The following is a 27,007-nucleotide window of genomic DNA, read 5'->3' on the forward strand; positions in this document are numbered from 1 at the left end:
ACAGTTCCAAAAATATTTTGGGGATATTCACATTGCTGCTGCTTTTCTCCCTTTCTCCCTGCGGCCGTTAGCCGTTAACCGTTAGCCCTCGGCCGTTAACCGTTACCGCCGGCCGCCAGACAGACCGAGGGTGAGGTGAGGCCGAGCCCCGCCCCCTGCCGGGCAGCCCCGCCCCACCCCGCCCCGCCCCGCCCCGCCCCTCCGCTACCGTCACCGGCCCCACGGGTCCCGCGAGAGCTCGCTGCCCGCCCTCCCCTTTCCCTTCGCTTGCCCACTTCCGCCCGCTTCGCGACATCTCGCGAGACCCCGCGCCCGTTTCCCTGCTGCGCGGCGGCGGCTCTCGCGAGCGGCAGGCGGCCTGGCGGGGCGGGGCGGGGCGGGGCACGGCGTAGTCTCGCGAGAGCTGCGCGGCCCCGCCCGGGCCCGCTCCCCCCGGCGCCGCGCTCCCCCCGCCGCGCTAATATGGTCGCCGGCGATGGACCCTGCCAGGACAGGTCAGTGCGGCGCCCACACGGCCGGGGCCGGCCTCGCCTCCGCCCTCCGCACCGGCGGCACGGGCCCGAGCGCGGGGCTGCGCGGCTGCTCGGCTCCTCGGCCGGGCCGCCCCCTGGCTCCCTGTGTCAGGCCGGGCTGCGGCAGCGCTGCCTCAGGCCTGCGGCGGGCCGGGGGCGGCAGCGCCGGGCCCCGCACCCCCCCCCCCCCCCCCCTTCTCCCCCCCACCTCCCGTTGCCCGCCGCCACCATCTTGGGCCCCGCGGTGCTGCTCGCGGGGCCGGGGCCTGGCGGCGGGGCCCGTTTGGTGCCCGGCCTCTGCCGAGACAAAGGGGCGGCGGCGGCGGGGCCGGCGATGGGTGCTGGGTGCCGGTGCCCCCCGGAGCAGCCCGGTCCCGTCCTGGCCGCAGCCTCTCTCCCCTGCCCCGCGTTGCGGCTCCTCCCGCTCTCGCTGTTCGCAGCCCAAGGGGCTCGGAGGAGCGGCAGTGCTGCGGGCCCTTCGGCTCACTGCCGGTTGAACGAGCCCCAGCCCCTCTGTGAGCCCCCGGCCTTCTCCAGGAGGCGTTTTTCTCCTCTCTTAACGTCTGCCAGGAGGTTTATTTCGGGCTCTTGCTCGCCTGTCATTAGCCAAGCGCTTAATGATTTATGCTTTGTAGTGTATCTGGCTCTTATCTAGGCTGGTAAGGTGCGTTTGTTCTGTCCTGTAGATGGTAAACTGAGACAATAAAGGTCAGACGTGCATGTAGGCTTCTGACTATGCTGATGACTTGCATGACCTGTACATACCTAGTAATATTAAAATTCCTGTTAGTCACATCTCCATCATTAGATGTCTTAATCCACTCGGAAGCTTTTCCATTCATGATTTACTTACAGTCCAAGAGGAACAATTGTTTTGGAAAAACTAGAAATAAAAATCTGGCCTTCTGTCAGTTATCACACCTTCCATTCTTTTGTATCTGCAACTTTTTTTTTTTTTTTTTTTTTTCCAGGAAGCCCTTACCAGCCCGTAATTGAAGCATTAACAAACTATCCACAAAAGAGGTTCTACAATGTCTCGAAGCTTGGAGGCTCCAAGTATGGTAATGATGACTTTTAACAGTTGGCAATTAGAACAGTACCAGTAATAAACATGCACCACTTACTGCTGTAAAACGTTAGGAGATGCAATCGTGAATATGTGGGCTCTTAATAGGTATAGTTGAATGCTTATAATTTTATACTCTATTACTGCCTTGTGAAGCTGATTAATAGCTTAGGGCAGGGGGGATAATATTTCATGCAGCTTTTTTTCATCGAGGGAGAAAGCGCAGCAGGTATCACCAGAGTCTTACTCTAATACTACAGATCCAAATAATTTATCTTTTGTTAAAAAGTACTGAAGTAACTTGAGAACTGGAGTGTAGTGCTTCCAAAAACCTTTTTTTTTTAATTACACCTTTGTCCTGTTTGTTGGTGTGCTAATTTCACCTTAACAGTATTTTCAGATAGTGGATAACTGTGTTTACTGGAATGTAGCTTTTACTGCAGTTGCTGCGGAAGGATGAGTTCTGGTGGTGTACAAACAAATGCTTAGTCTCAGCATGTCATTAGTATGCTATGTGTCACTAAGTGATATGTGCCAAAAAGGTTTTTATTGGGCGTCTGTCTGGTTGCCTCCTAAAAAATAGAAAGCATTTGTGTGTGTGATGGGGGGACGGTTAGAACTGCAGATGGGGAGAGCTATAGATCACTGTCAGCTGGAATAGGTTTTAATCTTGCAGATAATCAAAGCTTACTTTCATTATTTTCTTAAGCTTTCATGTTAAACTCATAAAATACTTAAACAAATAATATATTATTAGAGTTATTTGGGATTTTTTTTCACTTTTACTTTTTTTTTTTTAAATCTGCGTTCCTTAACTAAAAAATTACCAGTGGATATTTCATTTTAAACCTGTATTTGACAGCAGTAATTACTTGCCTGTCCTTAAAAGGGAATAGATGGGAGCTTTTTCCAGGGCAACAATGGCTGCTGCAAATTTTGTGCAACAGCTTTGTGCTCTTGCAAATTCCGACTAATGTAATGCTGCAGTTAATCTTTCAGATAAGCACGTGAGAAGGAGGTAGAATGCTTCTGTTCATGGCTTTGTCTGAGAAGCAGCAGTAGTGTGGTAGCAACAAAGCCAGTCAGTTCTGCTCTAGTTTTTCTGAGCGTCCTTGTGGCTGGAGTGAGAATTTAAACAGAAGATACTGCTTTCTGTCTGGATGAGTGAGTAAAGCTTGGAGCAGTACTGAAAGTAGTTGGAGAAATGTAGAGAAGTAATGTAAACAGAATAGGATAAGAAGGCCTTTCTCTTCCGATGGAGGCTGATGTGCAGGAGGTGGAGGCTTCACATTAATTGCATATTGAAAGCATTTAATTGCAGTGTGGGACAACAACTAATAAGGAATCCATTATCTGGAATTGTTCATTGAATTTATTGCTAGAACATTCATTTTGGCTATTGCTTGTTTGTTCTCTGCCTTGGGGCTTCTGACTATAATCTGACAATAAGTTAATCAGATTTCTAATGTAAATGTTAATTGAATTATTTGCCAATTTGTAAGAAAAATCCGATTTTTCTAGTGTTGAAAACATGAATGAGTTATGGGTAAAATAGTAGCTATGAAGACCTCAGGATGATGTAGGACAGGAGGGACATTGGAGATCTAGGCCCATATCCCTGCTGGCACTAGTGCTAACTGGGAGAGCCTTTCTCACTTGAGCTCCACCAATCTGTGAGGATGGAGATTCCACTGCCTCTCTTGACCCTGTGCTTTGCCATCCTCCCTGTCACATCATCTTCGCTGTATCCTATCACAGTATCCATTCCTGCACCTTCTGACTTTTTTGTGCTTTCAGTGGGCACATCTCAGAGACTTCTCCTTCTCTGCAGTTCCTGTTAGGCTGTAGAAGACAACAGTTGGTTTGCTTTGCTTTCTCCTCTCAGAGTGAGCAAACCAGGTCTCTTACCTGCTCCTGTGTGACAGGAGCTGCAGCTCCATAACAGCCCTAGGAGGCTCTTCTCTGGCTATGCTTGGGGATGTGGCAGATCTCAACAAAACAGAGGCCCAAAGCTGCACACGGCTTTGCAGATAGGACCTTACTGCTGTCTGGTGGGAAGTAATCCCTCCATGGCTGCTACCTGGCCCAACATGCAGTTAGCTCTTACTGCTGCAAGGGCGCCTTGTTTATTGTTTGCAATCCAGGCAAAAGCAAAAGAGTTTGGTTCTGGTTATTTGGCTTTTAAGTGAAGTGGTGGCATTACAGCTGCTTCAGAATAGGTTTGGTGACACTTCTATATTATTTTGATTGACTTGTCTAATTAGACAACAGTAGATGCATGATGAGAACAGTCAGCAAATCCTGTACTGATAGTCCAGAAGTTCATCCGCAAGTTAGGTTGAGACCACCAAATCTTAACTCTCTTGACTAAAACTTGAACTTAACTGTTTAACCCTCTTCTTCCAACTATTTAATATTTCTCACTCTTACCAAGTCATTTGTTTCCTTGAATTATACTGAGAAATATGGTATCTGGAGGAAAATGTGAATTCATCTTTTTTGTTGTTTGTGGGGAATAGTGACACATACTTTTTTTCTACTTCTGCTTTTTTCATTTCCATTTCCAGTTCCCTGGACTTCACCATGCTAGAAAGCTGTTTCTTTCAATACCTTAATCCAGATCATAAACAAAGTAACTGAATAGTGAAATGTTAGCTGTAATGTTTTATGAAATATTTTTATGGCACGTGTGAGGATGGTTTCTGTTCTTTATATCACTGTTTATCAAAGACAAAGAAAATGATGTGACATTAGTTGCTTTTGGCTTGATGTCTCAAGTAATGATGAAATTTACAGGTCGGAAATATTTTTTGGCATATTCTCATTGCTGTTGCCTGTCACCCATTCTGTTTGGTAATCCCGGCTCTAGATGCCTTGCATGCATCTCCTGCTGGCATAGCATACCTCTTAAGTGTCAGTGACTTAACACAGTGCAGTCAAGACATTGGTATCTTCTGTTCAAATTCTGTATGGTAATTCCTCTTCTGCAACGTACACACTCTGCAGCTCGCCTTTCCACATCTTACAACGAAGATCAAACCCAAAAGCAACTGGACAATTGGGTTCCCATAGCTCTCATTCTTCTAATTCCTAGCAAACTGGACCTCTTTAGAAATGTGAAACTGTAACTTAGCAAAACACAGAAGCTTAAGGCTGTTGCACTAACTAAGTCACTTTGCCTACCCTAGATGTTCTGCCTTATTCTATACGAGTGTTGTTTGAATCCAGTATCCGTAATTGTGATGGCTTCTTAGTGAAAGAAACAGATGCTATGAACATTTTAGACTGGAAGACAAAACAGAATAATGTTGAAGTGCCCTTCTGTCCTGCCAGAGTTGTTCTTCAAGATTTTACGTAAGTGGAGTGTGTACTTACATGTGTGCATGAAATACTGTGAAATATCTGTGCAAGCTCACTGAGTAGTAGGTGTACTTCAGCTTGAAAATAGAAGTAGCAGTTAGCCTTTTGATACTGAAATAGCTCTTTCTAAATAGCTCATACGCTGCTGCTGCTGTTCAGCAGATATAACGTAATTGCATGTGATGGAAGAATAGGAGTCGTTCGTATGCTACCCTGGTTTTAGCACAGGTTGGTGAGGACGAAGCTGTTGGCCTACAAGGAACACTTTACAGGATAAGTGCCAAAACACAGATGGAAGTGACAGCATTTTGACTGTAGCCAGATGGCTGGCAGTTCATTGAAATACATAGTTTGTGCTTGAGACAACTGGAGATAACTATTGCTTGCTCCACAAGAATATGTAACCCAGTTCAAAGCATGAAAAATAGATATTTAATAAGTCTCTTAATATATTAACTTTATGTGATTTGAGTATGGCCAAGCTGAAAGGACAGTCCTTCAGCAACTTGCAAATATTAAGTGCAGGATGTCTTGGTGAATCATTATCTAAGTGTTTATGAAAAAGTGAGGAAATTAAAAAAAAATAATAATAATAATAATAATTTTATTAATTTTGTTTAGCAAGCAAAATTAAGAAGACTGATCTAGTACTGTGTTCTCCCTTCAGTTCTGTACTTCAGCTACTCTTACCTATGTAGTAACCAGGGTATCAGCTTCAATAAAATGCCGAGCTTCAGAAATGACAGGTTTTGTAAGAACATTAATACATGCTAACATATTAAAATGTATAGTGTGAGCATTGTTTGCAATACAAGATTTTATAAAGTAATAAGCATCTGAAAATTATGTACATCACATTTCAGAAGCTTAGCAGGACAAAAGAGCAAATATAATTATTTTCTTTAAGGTGTTCTTATACTTTCTGGTATGTTAACTTAAAGCATGCTGTTTGTTGTGAATTAGTACCAACTCCATTAAATTATAAAAATATTTGGACTTCTTTAAAACTTAGAGAATAGAAAAACAGGGTTATATTGTCTGAAACAGAACTCAAATAGGTAGATATAGACTTAGAAAGAAGTTTCTATATTTTAGAGCATTAATGTCTGATGTTACTGTACTACTTTGTTTTTTCTTCTCTAAGTGGAATTCCAGCAATGGTGGATTTTGCTGCCATGAGGGAAGCAGTGAGAAATGCTGGAGGAGATCCTGTGAAAGTCAATCCTGCCTGCCCAACTGATCTCACTGTTGACCATTCTCTGCAGATTGATTTCAGCAAATGGTAACACCTTATTTTTTTGAGGAAATACACGCTTCTATCTGATGCTGAATTGTGGGTTTACTCTGGTCTTTGTATTGTCCCATCCCATTAAATCACTTGTTGTGTCTGGATCCCTGAAAGTAGACTTGCTGGTAGCTGAAAGAGGACCAGATAAAAGTAGCAAAAATAATACTTTAGAAGGAGAAAGAGAATGGTTCTGAGGGATTATAGATGGAGCTGACAGAATATAAATTCTGGGCAGGAGATTGCTGAAGTAAACTAGGTCTGTCATGTTTTCCAGAAGATGATGTCTCAAAAATGAGGTAGAGTGTTTGTCATTTTTGCTTTGCTCTGTTCTTACTGGTAAAACCTTTTGGTAGGTTAACATAATTGTAAGTCCCTTGTCGCAGCTCTGGAGGAACGGCTTTGCAGTTGGATGTATTGAAGGACTGTAATTTCAGCTCGTAAGTTATGACTGTGACTTCATGTAGGTCTTGATTTTGCTACAGATGAAAAACAGTTGTATAGATTTAGGGGAAGAGTGTACTTGGAGTCTGGAAAAGTATTAGGACTAGAAAACTGTCAGCCTGGTTTTCTTCTGACACACACACTGATGTGATGAAAACAGCTTGGGGTTGCCTTGTGGTAGAAACATAATGCTGCAGAAAAGGAAAACCTGATTCAGTGTGTGCTGAAGTTCCCTTCTAGTACCCTCCACCCCTAATCCTCCTTCATCATGGAGCCTTCCCAAAGGTGTGCAGAACCGTGAATTCTTTGCTCCAGGCCTTTTCCCCTGAATTAATAGAATTCACAAACTGGGTATGGTTAATTTGGTTAATGTCTTAGGAGAGTGGAAAGCATGTTGCATATGCAGTGTCAGTCCTGTGGTCTGCCTCCTTGTGTCTGAAGAGACAGTGGACTCAATTACATTTGGGCTAGCCTGAAATTATCAGCAAGACCAAGTACTGACAAGAGGTCTCAGTGTGCTGCTTTGTAATGATAAATCAGGTTTCTGTAGTTTCACTTCTGGAAAGCTTGCAGGAACTCAGCAGCTGCTGGCCTAAGATAAGAAACCCTTCCCTGCAGGTTGGTTTGTGCTGCTTTTTACAGCTTGTATCTCCTGCTGATCAGAGGCTCATGGACTAAGTTGGGATTTAGACAAGGTATCCTCTAAGGCCATGCAGTATTCTGCAGTTAGATAACTACCTATCTTTCTGTGTTAAAGCTGCAGAAAGCAGTGGCTTTACAAATCAATGGTTTCGTAAATAATAATATGTAAGAAGTCATCCATCTTTCACAGCTGGTTTCTTGACTCTCATGGGGAAACTGAATATCCAATAAATAGTGGGTAGTGTGCCATATGGACTTCATTTCAAAAAAAAGCACGACTTTTGTCTTCTGACAGAGTTGATTAGAGCATAAAATGTATCTGAGCTTTTGAGAATTTGTATCAAAAAGCTTAATTAAATAGTAAGTTACATTTCTTTACTTGAAAAAGCTTTGTCATCTTCCTTAATGGATTGTATGAAACATGTATAGTACTACTGTAGAATAAGAAACATGCCAGTCCACTGCTTGCGTGAGGCGCTGCCCACCCATTCCAAGTGTAATGCCCTAAGTTTAGCCTTTGCAACATGTTCTTTTTTTAAACATGATCTTTGATGAACGAATTGATGGAGTTACTTGTCTGGTGTTAATCTTTCAGGAAATTCATTGCAGTTCACTTAACTAGTATAGCGGGGTAATAACTAAGTGAGCTTAAGTGGTTAGGAACAAAACAAACCTCATGTTTAAATGATTCTTCTATTTTATATTACAGTGCAATACAGAATACTCCAAATCCCGGAGGTGGTGAGTCACAGAAGCCAACGGCAAAGCTTTCTCCACTTAAAGTACAGCCTCGGAAGTTACCTTGCAGGGGTCAGACTGGCTGCAAGGGGCCATGTAGTGCTGGAGATTCAAGTCGCAGCTCAGGACAGTTCTCTGCGCAGATTGAAAACACGCCAATCCTCTGTCCTTTTCACCTTCAGCCGGTGCCTGAGTATGAAAACTTACTATTTTAATTACTTGCATCTTTCTGTGTTAGGTACTGCCAGGGACAGTTTAGAGAGACACGTCTTTCTAAACATACTTCTGTACTTCTAGTCACACATTCTGTAGACTGGTTCCAGCATCTAGAAGGTCTGATGTAGCAGGTTTCAGTTAGTCTAAATTAGTCTAATTAGTCTAAATTTTTTAGAAGGATTTCAGTAAACAGTGCAGATGGCCATTTGTGTGACTCATGACTGTCATTTTAAATGACGTTTTGAGACTTAGCTCCTTTCCGTACAAGGACAATAAAGCACAGGAGCGATCCTGTGTAAGTTAGAAAGTAAATGTCAATGAAACATTGTTTCATGGCTCAAAGTAAATTTTCATTTCCCTATGGGAGCTTTGCAGGAGTTTTTGGCTCTCAGCCTACACATTACTTCTCTCTCTGTAGTCTCGCAGTCTTTCTGTCACTGAGTTGAAAGTCAGCATACATCCTGCCTTTGTGTAATGGCACAGAGGAACCTCATCTGTTTGTCTTTTCCAGATTTTCAATATTAACAGATCATTGTGTACTGTTCCATCTATGACAATTACATGTAATCATCCTTCTTTCAGCTGCCACCTCTTTTCTCTGATAGACTATTCAGATGTCTGTCACCTTGTGCCTGACAGGTGTAGAATTTAAAAGCTGATTGTCTTTGTTATTTTATAGATATGCAAATGTTCCTGCTCAGTGCAGGTGCAGTAACACAGAATTAGTGATGTTTTCAGCAATATTGATGTCTCTGGCAGGAAACCAGCAGTAGCATTTGTTAAGCTGAAGGTTGAATGATGACTGTCCCTAAGGGCTTTGCAAAACAATATACCTGCTGACCTTCTGACGCTGCAAAGAAGAAAGGAGGAAGGGTCATGATGTAAAATCAGCCTCTGGAGAACTGAGGATTTTTTTTCCTTCCTGCTGTAAAACAAGTGTATTCCTTCCTTGTCCACCTTCTCAAAGCAGAGGTTATTGCTCTTAAGTTGTGGGTTATTCCATAATGGATAGCAGTATCTTAATTAATATAACTTACAAAAGATAGTTCATGTTAAGAGACTGTACTAATGAGTAATCATGAACAAAAAGTAGTGCCATAGAGGAAAAATATGTGGAGGATAGTTACAATGTCTTAACGTTCTACCCAGTTGCTAAAGGGCTAGTACTGAACATGGAGGGTGTTTTCCACATGAACTAGTGAACACCTTGATTCTTTACAATAGTTGAAATTTGATGTGTGCAACTCAGCAGAACATTAATTAGAGGAAAAAGATTCCTTATACTGTAGTATGTGCTGGGAATAGATCTTATTTTTTGAGATTAAATGCTTGAGGCAAACTACACCTAAAACTATATCTGTTCTCGGCACAGATTAAATCAGTTATTTTTGACTGTTTACAGACACTTTGCTGTAAGGAAGGAATTACCTTTTGTTTTAATAATCCACTTCAAATTTTGCTTTAGGCTTAAACGAGTCTTTTGTCAAACAAGCAGAAATAACTTGTTCTTTTGTACTTTGAAATTATGGTAGTGCTTGTAAACTTACTGTCTTCCTAGGCCTGAGACAGTATTGAAGAATCAAGAGATGGAATTCGGCAGAAATAGAGAGAGACTTCAATTTTTTAAGGTATGTCTGTGAACTTCAAGCTTTGCATGGTGTGTGTTTTGGTTGTTTTGAGATCTTGCTCTGTTCTCTGCTGGTGGTCAGGTTTAGATGATAAAAGAAATGTAGTAATTTGGAAATATCAGATGCTAATTAAATCCGAATTTAATATGTGAACAGAAAATTAGCTAATAATAGGTTTATGGCTTGAAATTTAAAATTGTTTAAAATTGTTAGACTGCAGAGGTTCTAAACATAGGTGTCACTTAAAGGGGAGAAAATATTTCTAATTCTGATTTGAAAAAGTTCACTATTTGATTGGTCTCGCAAATGTGAAGGTAATGGACAGACAAAGTAGATATTTATGAAGCATTAATCTTTTAATGTGTTTTAATGAGCTCTGTGCTGTAGATCTCAATGAGCTTTTGAATAAAAGTTTGCTTTATCCTGTTGAAAATCTCATTGAAGTTAAAGTGTTGAACAGAAGCTGGTATTGAGGCATTGCTACTCTCCAGCTAGGCAGCCGTGCTAGTAGGCATTGTGTTTAATACAAGTCTTCTGTGGCATCAGCATCTTTTTAGTCACGGATCTGCAGGATTGGTATTTGATCCTCATCCACTAATGTTGTTTATGAATTCAATGCAGTGATCCAAAAATCTTTTCATACAAGGAAACTAGGATATTTTTCAGAAAAGCTGCAAATTAGCTTGAATGTTATTGAAAAGGGGAAACTGCCAAGCTGAATTTTGTTACAAGTCTCCGTGGCGGTTTCTTTTATATCTAGCATGCTGAGTTTAAGTGTAGCAAGACACTTCTCTAAATTGCCTGTTCAGTATTATACACAGATGTAAATCCTGAACTGCAATCTGCTAAATATTAATGGTCAGGTTCTGTTGTCCAAATATTAGTCTTAGTTGTGCTTGAAAATTAGTTGCATCAACTGGAAGTTAAGACTTTTGCCCGAAGCCCTGTTTTGGGAAGGCAAGTATGAATTATTGATGCAGCCTTTAACAGGAATTGAATTAATCGATTCAATTGCTAATCATTAAGAATATGTAGAATCCAGGGGGCTCGTGTAACTCATTGACAACTGAGCCACTTATGCAATATAACAGTACTTGCTGTTTATCTATTATCTTTGTCATTTTAGTTGTTTAGTTCTAGTGAGAATTGAATAAGCCTTTGGAAAAAAAAAAATCTTTCTCATTTTGTAAAAATCACAGTGGAGTTCAAAGGTTTTCAAGAATATTTCCATAATTCCACCGGAGACTGGAATGGCGCACCAAGTTAACTTGGAGTATCTGTCAAGAGTTGTTTTTGAAGTTAAAGATTTCCTGTATCCAGATAGTGTGGTTGGCACAGATTCTCATACGACCATGGTAAATGGCTTGGGTATCTTGGGCTGGGGTAAGTATGCGAAGAGTAACTTGATAGCACTTTGAAAGTCATACTAAACTGTTTCCTACTGAATATTTCTGTCTCAAGCATGACAAATTGTCTTGAATTGTTCTTCAAAATGTTTCTTGTTTAATAGTAATCTCAGTTAATCTCATCAATAACTTGATGTAATTTAAAAAGAAAATAGCAAAAAAAAACTGTTGATACTGAAGTGCTTCTTGGACATGCAGTAAAAAAATCTAGAGAAAGGTTTCCTTCCTTATGGGAAATAAATTTAGATGCAGAGGGTTTTGTATTAGGTTGTGAAGTCCAGGAACTTCAGCAGTAGTCTTGCTCAATGTCTTCCATGTACAAATATTTATTGGAAAATATCTGCATTTCTTGCTGTAGCCTTTAGGCTTAACAGGAAGAGCTTTATTAGATTTTTAGAACTTAAAAATATTTAGTCTGTTACTTAAACTGATGAAAACCAACATAATATTCACCTTACAGGTGTTGGGGGGATTGAAACAGAAGCAGTGATGCTGGGGATGCCAGTTACTCTAACTCTGCCAGAGGTGGTTGGGTGCGAACTGACAGGCACAGCCAGCCCACTTGCTACATCCATAGATATTGTTCTAAGCATTACAAAGGTAAGAGTTCAATGCCTTCTCAAAGCAAGTAAAATGTGTTGTGAGTTCCACCATGGGAGAGGTTGAGAAGAAAATAAAATGCTGGGAGGAGTATTTGTGGTATACCTTTAAACATTCCAGTGTTTTTTCTCTGTAGTGGCTTATTTCTAAGTCCTTAAAAAAAAAAAAGTCTGTGCAGTACAGAGGAACACAGAGAAGCCTTAATTCCCTTTTTTCTTCTATTTACAGCATGTAGGCTTCTTCCCTAGCTCAAACTTCTTCTGGATACATTTTTTCTTCTAAAATCCTACTAGACACAAGGCCAATCTATAGTTATAATCTGGTATGACTGAAGAATGTATTTTCTGAAGCCAGGGTTTTGCCAGGTGGCGCAGACTATCCAGATTTAGTAAATGAAAAGCTAGTGTCAAAGCATTTAAGAACTTTGATTGCTTTGAAAATATATTCTGGCATAGTGCTTTGAGAAGCATCTGTATGTTCTTGACTAAGAAATATGAAGAAATCTGCTGCAAATGGAGGTGTGTGTAATCATGTCAAGTTCCAGTCTAGAGAACTTAGTATCTTAATGGGGTTTGGAGGTTGTTTTTTTTTTTTTTTTTTTTTTTTTTTTTCATATGTGGGACTTTGTTTTATTTCAGACAATCATGACTTGCTAATTGCATACTGTTGCAAGAAGTATTGCTTACATTATCTCTTGAGATAACAAATGTTGTTGTGTGTTCTTTTAAACAGCATCTTAGGCAAGCTGATGTTGCCGGAAAATTTGTTGAGTTCTTTGGGAGTGGCGTTTCCCAGCTGTCTGTAGCAGACCGAACCACAATAGCAAATATGTGTCCTGAATATGGTGCTATTCTGAGCTTTTTCCCTGTTGATAATGTGACATTGAAGCACTTAAAGCATACAGGTAAAGATGAAATTTCAGGTACTGGTTCATAGTAATAGTTTCAGATGTGTTAATGCACTTGCAGGAAGCTCCATACTTAGAACCCTGCAGAAGACCACTCTTTGTCTTGGATTTAACATACAAAATCCTGCCATACAATTACGATCCGTGTTGTGGGATATACTAGGATAAAATTTCTATCCTGTAGAATCTCATGGCTTATTTTGTCTCCATGTATTCCCCATATTTAAGTGAGGCTGTAACTTTTGCACATAGAACACTGGGGCATGGCAAACTGACTTGTCCTTGAGGTTTGCATCCAGTCTGGTTCATTTATCTGATACCTAATTTATTAATATTGTGTTGTTTTTGCTGAACTATTCTTTTGACTTTCAGAATCCTTGTTTTTGAAAGCATGTGTAAACTTTAAAGTATAAGAAAATTCTCATTTATATTTTCAAGAATATATGGAACATAAAATGGCTTGGGTTGGAAGGGACATCTGTATATGGAATTAATCCCTTAACCACCTGTAGAATCCTTACGAAATCAACATCTAAAATACTTCTTAAGAAGTGAAACAGCAAAAAACCCACAACATGTTTCTGACTTTCACAGTGATTTTTTTTCCTCTGAAAAGCATTATTTCAGTGACATTTGAAGCTAAGGTAGAAGGATGCCCATTCCTTATCAACATAGAGCAAATGCAGAAAGCCACAGGGTAACAAGCAGCAAAAGCTTATTGACATTAGTAAGCCTCTCTGAAACTGAAGTCTGTTGTTTTTAAGTACTAGTTAGAACATCTTTAATACCAAATATGCTTTGTCTGGTCAGCATAGATCAAACAAAACAGATTTTCTAGTCATTGTCAGTAATATGGAATATTATTGACTAAATACGTGATCTATCTAAAGTCTCAATAGGGGAAGAAATTAATGAACTTAAGGGAAAAATCTGTAAGTGTAGAGCTACAATTGCTAGTGTCGAGACAGCTTATTTTGTTCCTTGATCTAAGAGGGAAAGTTAAATTAATTTGAAAACAAATAAAGAACAAACAAAATGTGTTTTAATTCGTATGTCATTCTTGATATCTCCTAGATGGTGTGATACAGAAGTGGTGTGCCTTGGAAAAAGGACTACTTTGGATGTTTAGGGATAATTTTAGATTGAAACAGTCTCAATTTCTGAGAGCTGTGTTTTGTTTTTATATATTTGACCTTCTCATGTTTGTATTTACTAAGGTTTTGACAAGGCCAAGCTTGAAGTCATGGAAGCATATCTTAAAGCTGTGAAGTTATTTAGAAATGATGAGAGTTCTTCCAGAGAACCTGAGTATTCCCAGGTACGCTTGAAATGATTTGTTTTCTATTCGTTTGTTTCTCTAACAAGTAACAGCGGCTGATTTATGTATCTCCTGCTGTAACTTGTATTGGTTTAATGAAGTTGCATTTAACTCACAATTCTAAACAGGGCATGTTTGCAAAATTTGGGTGGGGGTAGGAGAAAGGGGAAATGATGTTCATTCCAATGAAGAGGTACGTATTTTAATTCCTGTCACTCCCAAGTAACTGTGCAAGTCTTAGGGATGGTAGAAAGTTAGGGGATAATGTTTAAAGCAGTTTGAAGAAGAACCTTTTAAGGTTTGGCTAGACAACATGTTTTTACCCCAAAAGGTTGGACCAGATGATCTCAGAGGTTCCTTCTAACCTGGGCTATGATTTTGTGATTTCTATGATTTTGTGATTGATAGCCTTGTACAGTGAACCATCTTGAAAATGGAAGGCTAGAGTTTTAATGTCTCAGAACACTGGTATTTTAAACAAAACATGTCCTGGGTGTCTCAAAGGAGTGTATTAAATAACGTGGAGCTGGGATTGATTAATGCATGCTTCTTTTCTTTCTTTTTCAGATAGTGCAAATTAGTTTAAGTTCTATAATTCCATATGTCAGTGGCCCCAAGAGATCCCAAGATAGAGTGGCTGTTAATAACATGAAAAGTGACTTCCAAGCCTGCTTAAATGAAAAGGTTTGTACGACAGATGTACTCTTCGAAAGGTACTATAATCCACACAAGTAAATGTTGTTTACTACTTGCACACCTACTGAGCCCTAGTTATTACTATGTGAACAGATAATCTAAAGATATTATTTTCTTGCTTGACAAACATCCCCAGGGTAGAAGCTGGTAAATTGTAGGCATGTTCATCACGAACATAATATTCAAAAATCCTTATTTTCACGATTTATACCATACAGAGGGAAACTTTAGTAATGAATAGTGTAAGCCGGGGAAATGTTTTAATTTCTGTTTTTTTAAAGAGCTGCATTTTACTTGATTTCCTAAGCAGAATTACAAGAGGAAGAAGTCCATCTTGTGTTAAAGGAGATGCAGAAAGACTTAGAAGATTTGAAGCTACCTAGTGGTCTAGGTTTTAAAATTCTGTTTCATCCATCTTAACTTAGCACGGAACTTTTTGCTTGCAGCGTAATTTGACGTCAGAGGAAGTTATTTCACTCTTAAATTGGTATTTTTGGTTTGCAGTAAGCATAAGCATCTAAGAACGTAGATAATACAGAAATGCATGGTCACTTTTAATATTGCTCATTCAAGTTAAGGGCTAGCAACGATATTTGATCAGAAACATTTCCACTTAGAAGTTCCATCAAAATTCTTTGGCTTTAGCATTTCTGGCTTGTAATGAGGTATATAAAATGGAATCATCAGTTGTGGTGGGGAGAGAAATCAGAACAGATTATGGATGACGATGCTGCAGAGCTGGAGGAGCTAGTTAGCATTTAGTTATCCTTTTCAAATTAGTCTTAAGTAGGCATCTAATTCAGAAACAAGCATTATATCAAATGAGATATATTCTTAATATACTCCTAAGAAACTTAAGGAACTGTTCTTTTGTGTGTAGCAAGAAATATGTGACATCAACCATACTTTGACTGGCATTTGTTCACAATTGTTGAAAAGTTAATGTATCTACAAAGAAAGGTTAAGACTGTTATATGTATGGCAAGTGAGGTGTGTGAACTGATCCAAAATCTGCGTAAGGGTTCCTAATGGGACAGCTGATTATTAGTCTGAAATGGGTGTTCACTTGGTCAGGCTGTAATGTCATAATATATAATATTTGCTAACATATTTTTGTTATCTAGACTGGTGTTAAAGGGTTTCAGATTGCAGTTGAGAAACAGAATGACATTGTACCTGTTCAGTATGAAGGAAATGAATACAAGCTATCTCACGGCTGCATTGTCATTGCTGCAGTAATCAGCTGTACCAATAATTGCAATCCATCTGTCATGCTTGCTGCAGGTATGTTGTCTGGTAGCAACCTGATCTTAATGTTGTGCCCATGTTTACACAGCCTTTACCTTCATTTTCGCAAGTTTTCTGTAATGACTTGAAGGTTTCAAATGGTACACTTCTAGCCTTAAAATTCTACGTTCAAGAAGTTAGATAATGCGAGATTTTCTTCAGTAGTATGATCTCAAAATTTGTCATAAAGTAGTTGTAATAATAGTAATTCAAAAATATTTCTATTTGGTAGCATTTCAACAGGTAACCAGGTTTAGTGCTACCTTCAGGCAGATGCCCATTTTGACACAAGTTGGTGCAGAAGGTGGGCTTTGTCATAGATAGTAATAGCTTGAACTGCATGCTTAGCAGCAGAGTCTGGAAGGTAAATCCAGTTTGCTGAACAATTGCTCTGTGCCTTAACAGTTAGGTACTATGTGTTATGTCTTTATAAGATGCATGTAATTTTCCTAGAACGGTTACATCTTCTCAGACCTTGCTTTGTTTCCTTTAAGATCCCTTGTGGCTAAGGCAAGTTTCACTTTGAAGCTGTGTGACCTTTATCAGTAGAAGAGTTCTGTACTGATGGCCAGCTAGAACATGGGAAATATTTTTGTTATAGAAGAGAAAATGGACATCTACAGAGCAGGAATGAGAGCTAAAACCTGAATGATATTGTTACAAATAAAGTAACTTCATTCAGACAAGTAGTTACTTTAATAAATTGGAGGGCCCCATGGCCTTTTTTATGCTTGGTTTAAATAAGCTAGCATCGTGTAAATGTTATTTTAAGGGGTATACAAAACATAAACTGTCTTTTTTTTTTTTTTTTTTGTCTTGTAGGACTTCTGGCCAAAAAAGCTGTTGAAGCTGGCCTAGTGGTAAAGCCCTACATAAGAACAAGTTTATCACCAGGCAGTGGAATGGTTACGCATTACCTCAGTTCAAGTGGAGTATTACCATACCTCAGTAAGCTTGGGTATGTTTTGATTCCTGTTCCATTTGTAATTTCAGAGAAATAGTTCACATGGGTTCTTGTACAGGTTGATAACCATGCTTGTTAGTCACTTTGGGATGGCTAAGTCTTAAGCTTGCTAGTCTGTCATTTTAGCTATGTGTTTATTTAGGGTTGTTTCACTCAATTTTATTCCCACCTTAGAATTGTGTAAAGTTTTACTGTAGCTGAGCTCTGACTTTCAGTAACAATCTACATATGTGTGAGTATCTTTCTCGGGATGTACTAGTTCGTGTATTTTGAAAGTGGAAGCTGGACGTATATTCTTCAGGGCAGTCTGTTAATATTCAGCCTGAATTGGCCTTTTCATACTTTCGTGGGGTGTTTAGCATGCTTTTGGCTACTTGGTAGAAATAATAGTTAGATTAGGTTCATATTTCTCTAATAGTGCCCAGCTGTGCGCTAAGAGGAACATAACTGCCTTTGCTTTGCCAGTATTTAAGGAACTGAAACCTTTTGAGGTATTTTATTTGATTAACCTTGATTGGTTACAAAAATTTTCTTGCGTCAATGAGATGCAATGTCTGCCATTAAATTCCTAAAATGCCTAATTAATAAAGGGGAAGAAAAATCCTCTTAGGGACGACTAATAAAAAGATGCTTTTTGCTAACAAACTGCTCTTAATGATTTAATGTACTTCTTGATTTTTTTTTTTTATTGTAGGTTTGAGGTTGTCGGTTATGGGTGTTCAACCTGTGTTGGAAACACTGCTCCCCTTCCAGAAGCCATCAGGAATGCAATAAAACAGGTAGAGGTCCAAGGCTTGTTGAATACAGAACTTGTTACAGTGTTGAATGACTAAGAAATACAGGAATCTGTAAAGAAAACTTTGTTCTTGGTTTGGACTTAGTAATATTCTCAAGCCTCTGCATTTCAGAGGGAGACCATTGATTGGTGTGTAAAATAAATGTAACGTGGTCTTCATAGCATACAGATACAAACTGTAAGATAAATACATAGGAGCTAACCTTAGGAAGAATGTAATGTGCAAGGAGTTTTAGGAGTTATGTCCTGGATTGATTTGAACCAGTGGTGTCCAAATAGCTGCAGCACTTTTCTCCTGTGAAATAGAAGGAAGAGGTAACAAATTAGACAGGAGTTCACTGAAATGACTGGAGGACACATGAGAGTTGAGAAGAATCCTTTTGATGGTAGGAGGAAGAGAAGGGGTAGCACTGGAGAACAAAGTGCCTTTGTGTTCAAGAATTAGGAAATCTTTTTGAAGTGGAATGCTAAAAGCACATCTTAGTCATGAAAAAAAATAACACAAGCTGTTGTAGTACTATGAAGTCCTGAAAAAGTTACATCTGGATCTGACTTTCAGGGTGATATAATTGCCTGTGGAGTGCTGTCTGGAACAAAGAACTTTGAAGGACGGCTCTGCGACTGTGTCCGTGCCAACTACCTTGCTTCTCCACCGCTAGTAGTTGCTTATGCTATTGCAGGCACTGTTAGAATAGACTTCGAGACTGAGCCTTTGGGTAAGTATTTCCATATGTCTCATATTTCTAATGCATATCTAGAAGAAGTTTCCTCCTGTGCATTTCAGCATAATACAACAGGATATTTGAAGAGAATGCACAGTTACATTTGATGTTGCTAGCAGCTAAAACAAAACATCCACTTAACTGTTTCTTAAATTCCTAAGATTTTTAAATTCTTCGTCTCTGAAGAGCTGAGTGTATGTACATATATGAATATAATGTGTATTAATAATCTAAGTATTTTGCTTCAAAATTGCTTTTCTGTTTAAAACCGTCCTCAGGCACTGGCTTTAATGGCAAAAGTATCTACCTACGAGATATTTGGCCCACCCGAAAAGAGCTACACACAGTGGAGGAAGAGTGTGTGATATCATCCATGTTTAAGGAATTGAAAGAAAAAATGGAGGTAAGAATGGTCTTTTGTTCTAAATAACTTAGAGGGCATTTCATTATAGTTTTATATTCCAGTTGAATGTGATTGGATTGTCAGTTATTTCTATTATGCTAAAGGAGGATTTGACTGATATGGTTACCTATATACTACAAGTTACCTTATTGATATTATTTCACATAACTTAAAAAAAAAAAAAAAAAATCACCGAAAGGTCTTTGCTTTCAGAATGCAAAAAGACTGTAGACAAATTCCTGTTCATTTTGGTTACTTTTATATAGAAGGGAAACAAACGATGGAATTCACTGGAAGCGCCTGAGTCAGCTTTATTTCCCTGGGATTTGAAATCTACTTATATCAGATGTCCTTCCTTTTTCGATAAACTTGTAAGTACATTGGATCTACCCACCAGACTATATGCATTAGATTTAAGTAAGGGAATAGCTGTTCCAGTAAAGCTTTGATGTGTAAGTATCAAATTTGATCATCGCTAATACTTGTCTTCTAAATATTGTTTGTATGTTTGGAACGAGGGGAGCCTGTGCTTTCTCTTCATATGTTGCAGATGCCTGTTATTTCTAAAAGGCTCTTAGAAGAAAAATGGGAGTTATCCATCTTGTTCAGTTCCCCCTCATCACATTTCCCCCTTCTCTTTTAGGCCAAAGAACCAGTTTCACCACAAGCAATTGAAAATGCCCATGTCTTGTTGTATTTGGGAGATTCTGTAACTACAGATCACATATCCCCTGCTGGAAGCATTGCAAGGAGTAGTGCTGCTGCGAAGTATCTGACCAACAAAGGGTATGTTTTTTCATATTAAACAGCTCTGATTATATCAGAGGATTGCTTTACAAGTCAAATAACTGATCATCATTGTTGCTTGTCAATATAAATACCTATCTGCATCAAGCGGAGATTGTACATGGTTAAGCAAAATAGTAATTGCTGCTGGGATTTATAAGTAATCACTTATCTCGTGGTCCTGTCTAGCGTTATATCAAACAACTGAGACCTACTGCAAGAGCTCTTTGTTATAACTGTTGAGGTAACACCTGCTGCCAAATACAGGTCAAAGCAAAAATGACTTCTTAATTTACAAAGTGTGATCTTATGTGAATGTGAGGTTAGAGACTACTCCTGTTATCAGCCTCAGGAAGAGTCGGATAGATGTGTAGAACAGATCAGAAGTTCAAGAAGCATGTATCATTTGAGAAAGTGAAGCCTTGTCTTAGAAATGTAAATTTGGTGCTTTAGCTTATTTCTGCATCAAACAGCATCTTGCAGTGGTAGTACTGGGTGCCTTTCATCTCTTCTGAAATTCTGAAGAGTCCATGTAATGATATCTATTCAGTGTCGCAACTCCACTGAGTATTTTGGAAATTGTTTTGTACTATATTGCGAAGATATATTATTAGTATCAGTGGAGCATGACAAAATAGTACCCTGTGGTGTGGACTCCGTTTTTAACTTGTATTCAGTCTGAATGAGTAGTATTAAAAGAGAATGGATGTTTGCTCCTAAGATGGTGGTTTGATTTAAGAGTAAAGCTGTCATTCTGGTGCAATATTTATTGCTAAACATGCTGTTAGAGGTGAGAGGATAAGTAACCATGCTTTTTGTAAGATAACTCCTGTTTTAAATACCATACTGTTTGTAACACTTGATAATGAAGTTACAGAAAATGCATTTAAAATTTCAGCTTTCATGTAACAATGATTTGCATGTTCATTATATTATTATAATAGTATCATAATTATAATAAAATTAAAACAATTGCATTTGTCAGATAAATAGGTCTTTACCTCTTGTGCTGATAACTTAATGTTTTTGAGATGTTGTGATACTTAAAATCTTAATATCGTTCTAAATAAGGTAATCTTTGAAATGACTGATTCCCTTTTAAATGTTTTTATTGTAGACTCACACCTCGTGAATTCAACTCTTATGGAGCTCGAAGAGGTAATGATGCTGTGATGACAAGAGGTACCTTTGCAAATATCAAGCTTCTGAATAAGTTCATAGGAAAACCAGCTCCTAAAACAATTCATTTTCCATCTGGACAAACGGTAAAAATATTTGTTTTTATAGATACTTTAAAAAATGCGATACGAATTTAGAACTCACTCAAATTATTTCATTTTGTTATTCCACAGCTAGATGTGTTTGAAGCAGCAGAGTTGTACCAGAAAGAAGGCGTTCCTGTAATTATTTTAGCAGGAAAGAAGTATGGACTAGGTAGCTCAAGAGACTGGGCGGCAAAAGGACCTTTTCTACTGGTACTGCTGGTTGTTTTTTGACAGCTGTGTTTTTTGGTGTTTTTTTGGTACCTTAAAAGGAAAAAATAGCTTTGGGTATAAATTTGTTTAGAAACTGTCTCCAACCTCAAATATAATGCCACATTTTGTTTGTAAAAATGTAAGTAATTTCTTTGCTAGAACTTTTGTAGAAGATACTTTGTGGAAGAGTGACTGGTCAGAGGAGTAAATCTGAATTTCATAAACATGTAGCTTACAAACATGTAACTTAGCATCCTAGACTCCAGACATTGAGGTAGAATATTTATCTAGTGTTGGACTCTGTTTGGTTTCTATAGGGATTTTACCATCTAGCTATTATAGACTAATTCCTTGTAATATTCGTAATATATTCGGAGTTAGTCATTCTTGCACAAGTCCGGAGTAATAGAAGCAACTACATTGCATGTGGGACTTTCTCCCTGATAACTACAGCATCGTCACTTCATTCTAAAACTGTTTCATACTGTATAGGCCTGCTCCAGCTTATTTGCTTTTGGCTAGCTATAAAGCTAAAAGATGTTACCTACATACAGGACTCGTACAAAGCACTCTTCTTCACCTTGTATTGCAAGATTTTTTACATAAATTATTTGAAGCTTGCTTTTGTATTTAACTTTAACTCACTACTGTACTGAAATACTAAATTTTGTGTGTTTTTGCAGGGTGTTAAAGCTGTCCTGGCTGAAAGCTACGAGAAGGTCCATAAAAGCCAATTGATTGGAATAGGCATAGCTCCACTTCAGTTTCTTCCTGGGGAAAATCCAAATACTTTGGGTCTCACTGGCAGAGAGCAGTTTTCTATATTGTTCCCTCCAGAGCTGTCGCCTGGAATGACTTTGGATATTAAGGTATTTCTGCAGTATTTTTTCAATTAATTTCTTACTGAACGTGCTCATGATTAATTACTTTCTGTGCTTTCAGTCCTGATGATTGGAGCAGGAAAGAGTATTTGATCTTTGAAAGTAAACTGATACTCTGGCCTAAAGTTTGACCTAGTTATTGAAGTTTACCGAAGTACATATAAACATATTAGGTAACAAGCCTTCCTTCTATGCACTCCTTATGCAGCCTGAAATCCTTGATTTTTAATTTTTTAGCATTGCTTTCCCCCTTTATGGGCACTTTGTTAGGGTAGAATTGAGTCTTAGCTCATTCAGGTTCTTTGAAAGACAAGAGTGAAACTATTTGAGGAGGATTCAGCTTTCCATCCTGTGTAAAGGATCTTTATGGTAAATATAATCTGTCATTTTAAGGAAGTGGCTCTTTGTTGTTATGGGTAGTGTAGTAACAATATATAGCATGTCCCCAACTGGATGGAAGCTGCTAGAGTAGGCTTTGTTCTATTCCCAGAAGTCTCTGTTCTGCAGTGACAGATAATCAAATTGAATTTGCTTGTGTTAGACAAAACTTGGGGTTAGAATACTAAGAATAAGCAAGGGGAGGTGAAAGGAAAACTCTTGATTGTGGTCTCTTTGTTTTTATTTTGAAGACAAGCACTGGAAAAGTGTTCAGCGTGATTGCCTTGTTTGAAAACGACGTGGAGATAACTTTATACAAATATGGTGGAAGTCTAAACTTTGTGGCTCGAAGATTCTTATAGTAACTACTGACTCTATGGGTACCTTGCATTAACTGGTAATCCTGAAAATGCCTTGTGTGAACCCAGGAATCTGTACTGTGGAACTGAAAACAGTCCTAGTGTGCTCAAAGTTACTTCGTCCATGGATGTAAAAGATTGTGAATCATTGTAACTGCAACAAGATCCTTCCTGATTTTAAATAATATTCTAATGGTGCTATTAAACATTGCTAAAATCAACATGTGTGTTGTGGCAGAGAGCTGTAAGTATGGAGGGGATGTTTTATGAGACCATTTTGTAAATAAACTACACGAAATCCGAAACTGATTGTGCTGAAGATTATTATGTAAGTTTTTCTGCAGTTGTTTCCACTTAGTTTTTGCACCTGTAAATCTGTGTACTGCTGTTTGTTGGTTTAAGGGTAGCAGATGGTATGAAATGGTAAAGGCCAGACATTTTTTGGCATCGAAATCTTAGAACAGATCTTCAGTTTTGAATTATCTGCTCTTTAAATTATGGGCTGAGCAAAAGGCAGTCCACAAGGCGCACGGTGTCCTGTATGATAGATCATGATTTACCTTATGGCATTATATCCCTTACGGATTTTAAACTGCTCACACCATGAAGTACTGTGTGCTGGAAATATGAAGTTTGCATGGGCAACATCTCTGCATTTAAGAAAATGCCCACGATGTATTTTGTTCATGCTGATCAAATATAGCACCCTGGCCTTTTGGTAAGCTGCAATTTGTCATGTCTACCTTAAGGTGTGCAGTTTGTCCTTTATGCCATCAGGTTTTTACTGTAATGTTTGATATCATTACCCAAAGTACTTCCCTTTAGAATTTTAACCTTTAAAAAAGTTTATTATGACTGTTTAAATTCCTCTGCTATAAACACAGCATATGTCTAATAAATTCTACTTGTCAAATGTTAACTAGCTGAGATAGCCATACAGCCTTTTACTGCTTTCTAATATGCTGTTAGTTTGCAGCTCTTCTGAACAAGTATCATATTCCCCAGCTGAAGATCTCTGGATACCGAACAAATTGGCTCTTAGCCACTGCAACTCCAATAAATGTAATTATCAGTGTATTGGTGATTAAAAAAATAATCCACTGTGTTTAATAATGTTAACGAAAGATGCACAGTTTCTGCATAAGCGTGTTTGTTTTTATCACTGCAATAATCATTGATTTTTCTAATCGGTGCAAATGAGTCTTTACAGATAGCTTCAAGATAGCTATTTCTGTGCTCCTATATCTTGAACAGCTTCATAGTACCACTTATTATTATGCAGAGAGAACTTCTTTTGAAGGGCAAAGCTGCAATAACTTGCCTATAACTTGTCGAGATTTTGCTTTTAGGTTTTTGCTCTTGATAAACATTGTCTTAAATGTCAAAACTTGTAAGAGGAGTACATTAGCTTTACTCCATGTGCTTTATTTAAATTTATAACCAGACGCTAAGCCAGCTGACTTGCAGACTAAGATGCTATTTAAGGATTTGAATGGTGTAGGTGTGACATGCCTAAAAATATAAAGTAAAAAACCTGACAATTATATCAATACAGTATAATTTCTGGACAGTTCAAATGCTATGTTCCATTTCTTTGGCATAATTCTGATATATCTTCTTATTTTACTAGCCAAAATTCCTTAAGGTTTGAAATTCTATATGCTTCACTAATTTGGCTGTTTTTCTTTTAGTTGAAATGAAAAAAACAACCAATATTCCAGTGACTCATACCATTGGTGGGTACTAAATCAATGCATTTTTGAATACTGTATTCAACTGAATGCTGAATGAGTGTTCTGCGGTATGCTTTTGGCTAATTTTATCAAGAGTTAAGATCTTATTTCTTGTATAACAGCGTCTAATACTTCTTTTTCAGCTCAAGGATATATTCTTAATTGAAGAAAATGCATGTTCATTATTGAGGAGCAAATAAGACTTTAGAGCTGCCAGGTAATGATGCCTCATGCAGATGATAAATGAAAATACATCTACCAAACTCTTGAAAAATTTTTTCTGTAACTGCTTATGCTTGAGTGGGATGCAGCTCCCACCCTCTCTAGTGCAGTAACACTCATTGCTTCAGACGGAGATAGTGATCCAAGCCATTTTAAGGTAAACCAATATTGTGAAGTTATGTGCAATTTCAAGGGCTGTGACTTATCCATGAGTTATTGTCACCAATAAAAGTAGTCATCTCTTTTAAGAGACTTGATGGCTTCATTTATCATAGCAACTACTTGAAATCTGCTGCACTCCTATGCCTTAACATCAATGAACAACAGCTCAAAGCAGAGATGCTGTTAACCTTGAGGCTTATGCTGATAGCATCTCAGTCTCTTGTGCAGACTGATTCCTACCCTTAGGATCTGTACGTATGAAGTGTAGCAGGTGCTGAGAGGAACAGTGCTGCTTGCGTAGCCATCTCCTGCTTCTTGCGTGGTAGTGAACTGCCAGTGAAGAACCCTTGTGTGATTATCCATGGCAACGTGCCTGTCCCTTCTCCCCATGTGCAGCAGTGAACATAACGAAGTCCAGGTCAATAGCTCAGCAGTGAAGGAGGGACATTTGACTTTGAACATAGTGCTAGGAGCCTGTGAGCAACAGTGAAGTTTGCCTTCTGGCAGTGGCAGTATACAATACAGTCTGAGGATTGCTGTGATCACACAAAAAAGCATTGTTCAATCAGACTTCATAGCATCTTAAAACATAGGAGGAAGTGCTCCTTTTTGAGGAAGTGACTGTGTTAGATGTATTTAACCTAGAATTCTGTCTCCAGTTTGATTTGGAGAAGAATCTATTACAGTTTTTCTAAACATTTACTCTGTGCCCTTCCCCCCCTCCAAATGACAAAACTTTGGGATAGTGTTGATGTTTATACACTTTACACTGAAGTTTAAGGACATGAAATTATGTATATTGATAATATTTAAGCGACTGCAAATCTGTCTGCTGTTTAAAGCCAACAAAACAGTCATAAGTTTTAAGTTCAGTAAGTATTGTATAGCTGTATCTTACAAGAAGTTCAGTTGATGACAATTGTGCATAAAATGTTACTGATGCTGTAAATTATTTTTAATAAAGAAAATTGTATCACAGTTCTTGTAGTTACCATCTATTTTTAATAGATCATGTAGAATAAAGTTTAAATGACACTAAGTCTGAAAGTGTAGGGTGAATAAGGAAAAGGGTATCATTATGCATCAGTGTAGTTTTCTCTTTAGGAGTGTCTCGTGGTTTTCCAAAGCATGCTTAATCAGTTTAGAAGAAGGCTTCCTCTGTCAGCTGAGCTCCAGATATCCCTCTGGTTATTAAATCAAATGACTAATGAATAATCTGCTTATTTTTCTTAAGGTAAATATCTACTTCAATTTAGAATGTAGATCAACCCATGTATTAAAGCAGACTGCTGACTAAGGTTACATTTATGGCATGTAGAGCTCACGTATGTGACAAGTTTTTCCAAAGTTGACTTGGGGCTATCTGACATGAGCCTGTCCTCAAAGACTTGCATTCAGAAGAGGCAATTAAACTGGTATCCAATGCAGATGGTAATTTATTTTTTTTTTCTTACAGATAATGGTAGGAGAGGCTGAAGTACAGCTTTAGCCCTGGGGGTTGCCTTATGAATGCAGCATGCTTTCCACCAGAATACCAGGCAGGCAAGAAGCATGCATAACAGTCTTAAATGTTGGCCCTGCTGTCTGGAGACTAAGGCAGGACTAACTGTAAAAGGCACTGTAGTTATTGTTTACAGAGAGAGCGAGGACCTTCTGATTACATACCTTAGTCACAAGCATAGCAAGAATGCTTTCCTGTTATCTCTGTTGCCCTTCTGTCTCAGAAATTGAGAGAGAACCTTCAGTCTTCTAGAGCACCTCTAATCTTAAAAAGCTCATTTGTGATTTCATGGGGCTGGGAGGAAAGGGGAGGCCCCTTGCTGGAAAGCAGCTGTGCATTATGGGGAATCATAGGAACAAAGACTATCCTGGTAACCTTACAGCTTATTCTCTTTATTAACAATCAGACAGTTTATGATTCTGAAATACGGGACCAAATTGAGGTCAGGGTGTGGGACTCTGCAACTAAAAACGACAAGGTTGCAGTGGGATTGCTCGGCACCTGGCGAGCAGTCTCTGAG

General features: G+C 38.7%; 1 protein-coding gene across 5 annotated transcripts; it reads left to right on the forward strand.

The window, feature by feature from the left end:
• Nucleotides 1–431: 431 nt before the first annotated feature.
• IREB2 (iron responsive element binding protein 2) lies at nucleotides 432–25,072 on the forward strand. 5 transcript variants are annotated; one of them, XR_014618743.1, is made up of 24 exons: nucleotides 438–494; nucleotides 1,484–1,573; nucleotides 4,767–4,932; nucleotides 6,083–6,220; nucleotides 8,019–8,240; nucleotides 9,822–9,891; nucleotides 11,091–11,274; nucleotides 11,758–11,897; nucleotides 12,630–12,801; nucleotides 14,022–14,122; nucleotides 14,690–14,806; nucleotides 15,943–16,102; nucleotides 16,928–17,063; nucleotides 17,764–17,848; nucleotides 18,425–18,581; nucleotides 18,866–18,990; nucleotides 19,257–19,361; nucleotides 19,634–19,776; nucleotides 20,894–21,041; nucleotides 21,129–21,251; nucleotides 21,935–22,120; nucleotides 22,762–23,931; nucleotides 24,561–24,605; nucleotides 24,746–25,072. XR_014618743.1 is itself a non-coding variant. In XM_084293194.1 (22 exons), exons 2-22 carry the CDS (start codon nucleotides 1,544–1,546, stop codon nucleotides 22,870–22,872), a joined length of 2,814 nt encoding a protein of 937 aa, XP_084149320.1. In that variant the 5' UTR covers nucleotides 432–494; nucleotides 1,484–1,543; the 3' UTR covers nucleotides 22,873–25,072. The 5 variants fall into 5 exon arrangements, 2 of the variants coding, with proteins under 2 accessions (XP_084149320.1, XP_084149319.1); XR_014618741.1 differs by having other exon boundaries at nucleotides 22,762–24,605; XR_014618742.1 differs by having other exon boundaries at nucleotides 24,561–25,072.
• The last annotated feature ends 1,935 nt before the right edge of the window (nucleotides 25,073–27,007 follow it).

Source organism: Netta rufina, assembly GCF_964035555.1.
Source record: "Netta rufina genome assembly, chromosome: 11".
In the NCBI taxonomy this organism is placed as follows: Eukaryota; Metazoa; Chordata; class Aves; order Anseriformes; family Anatidae; genus Netta; species Netta rufina.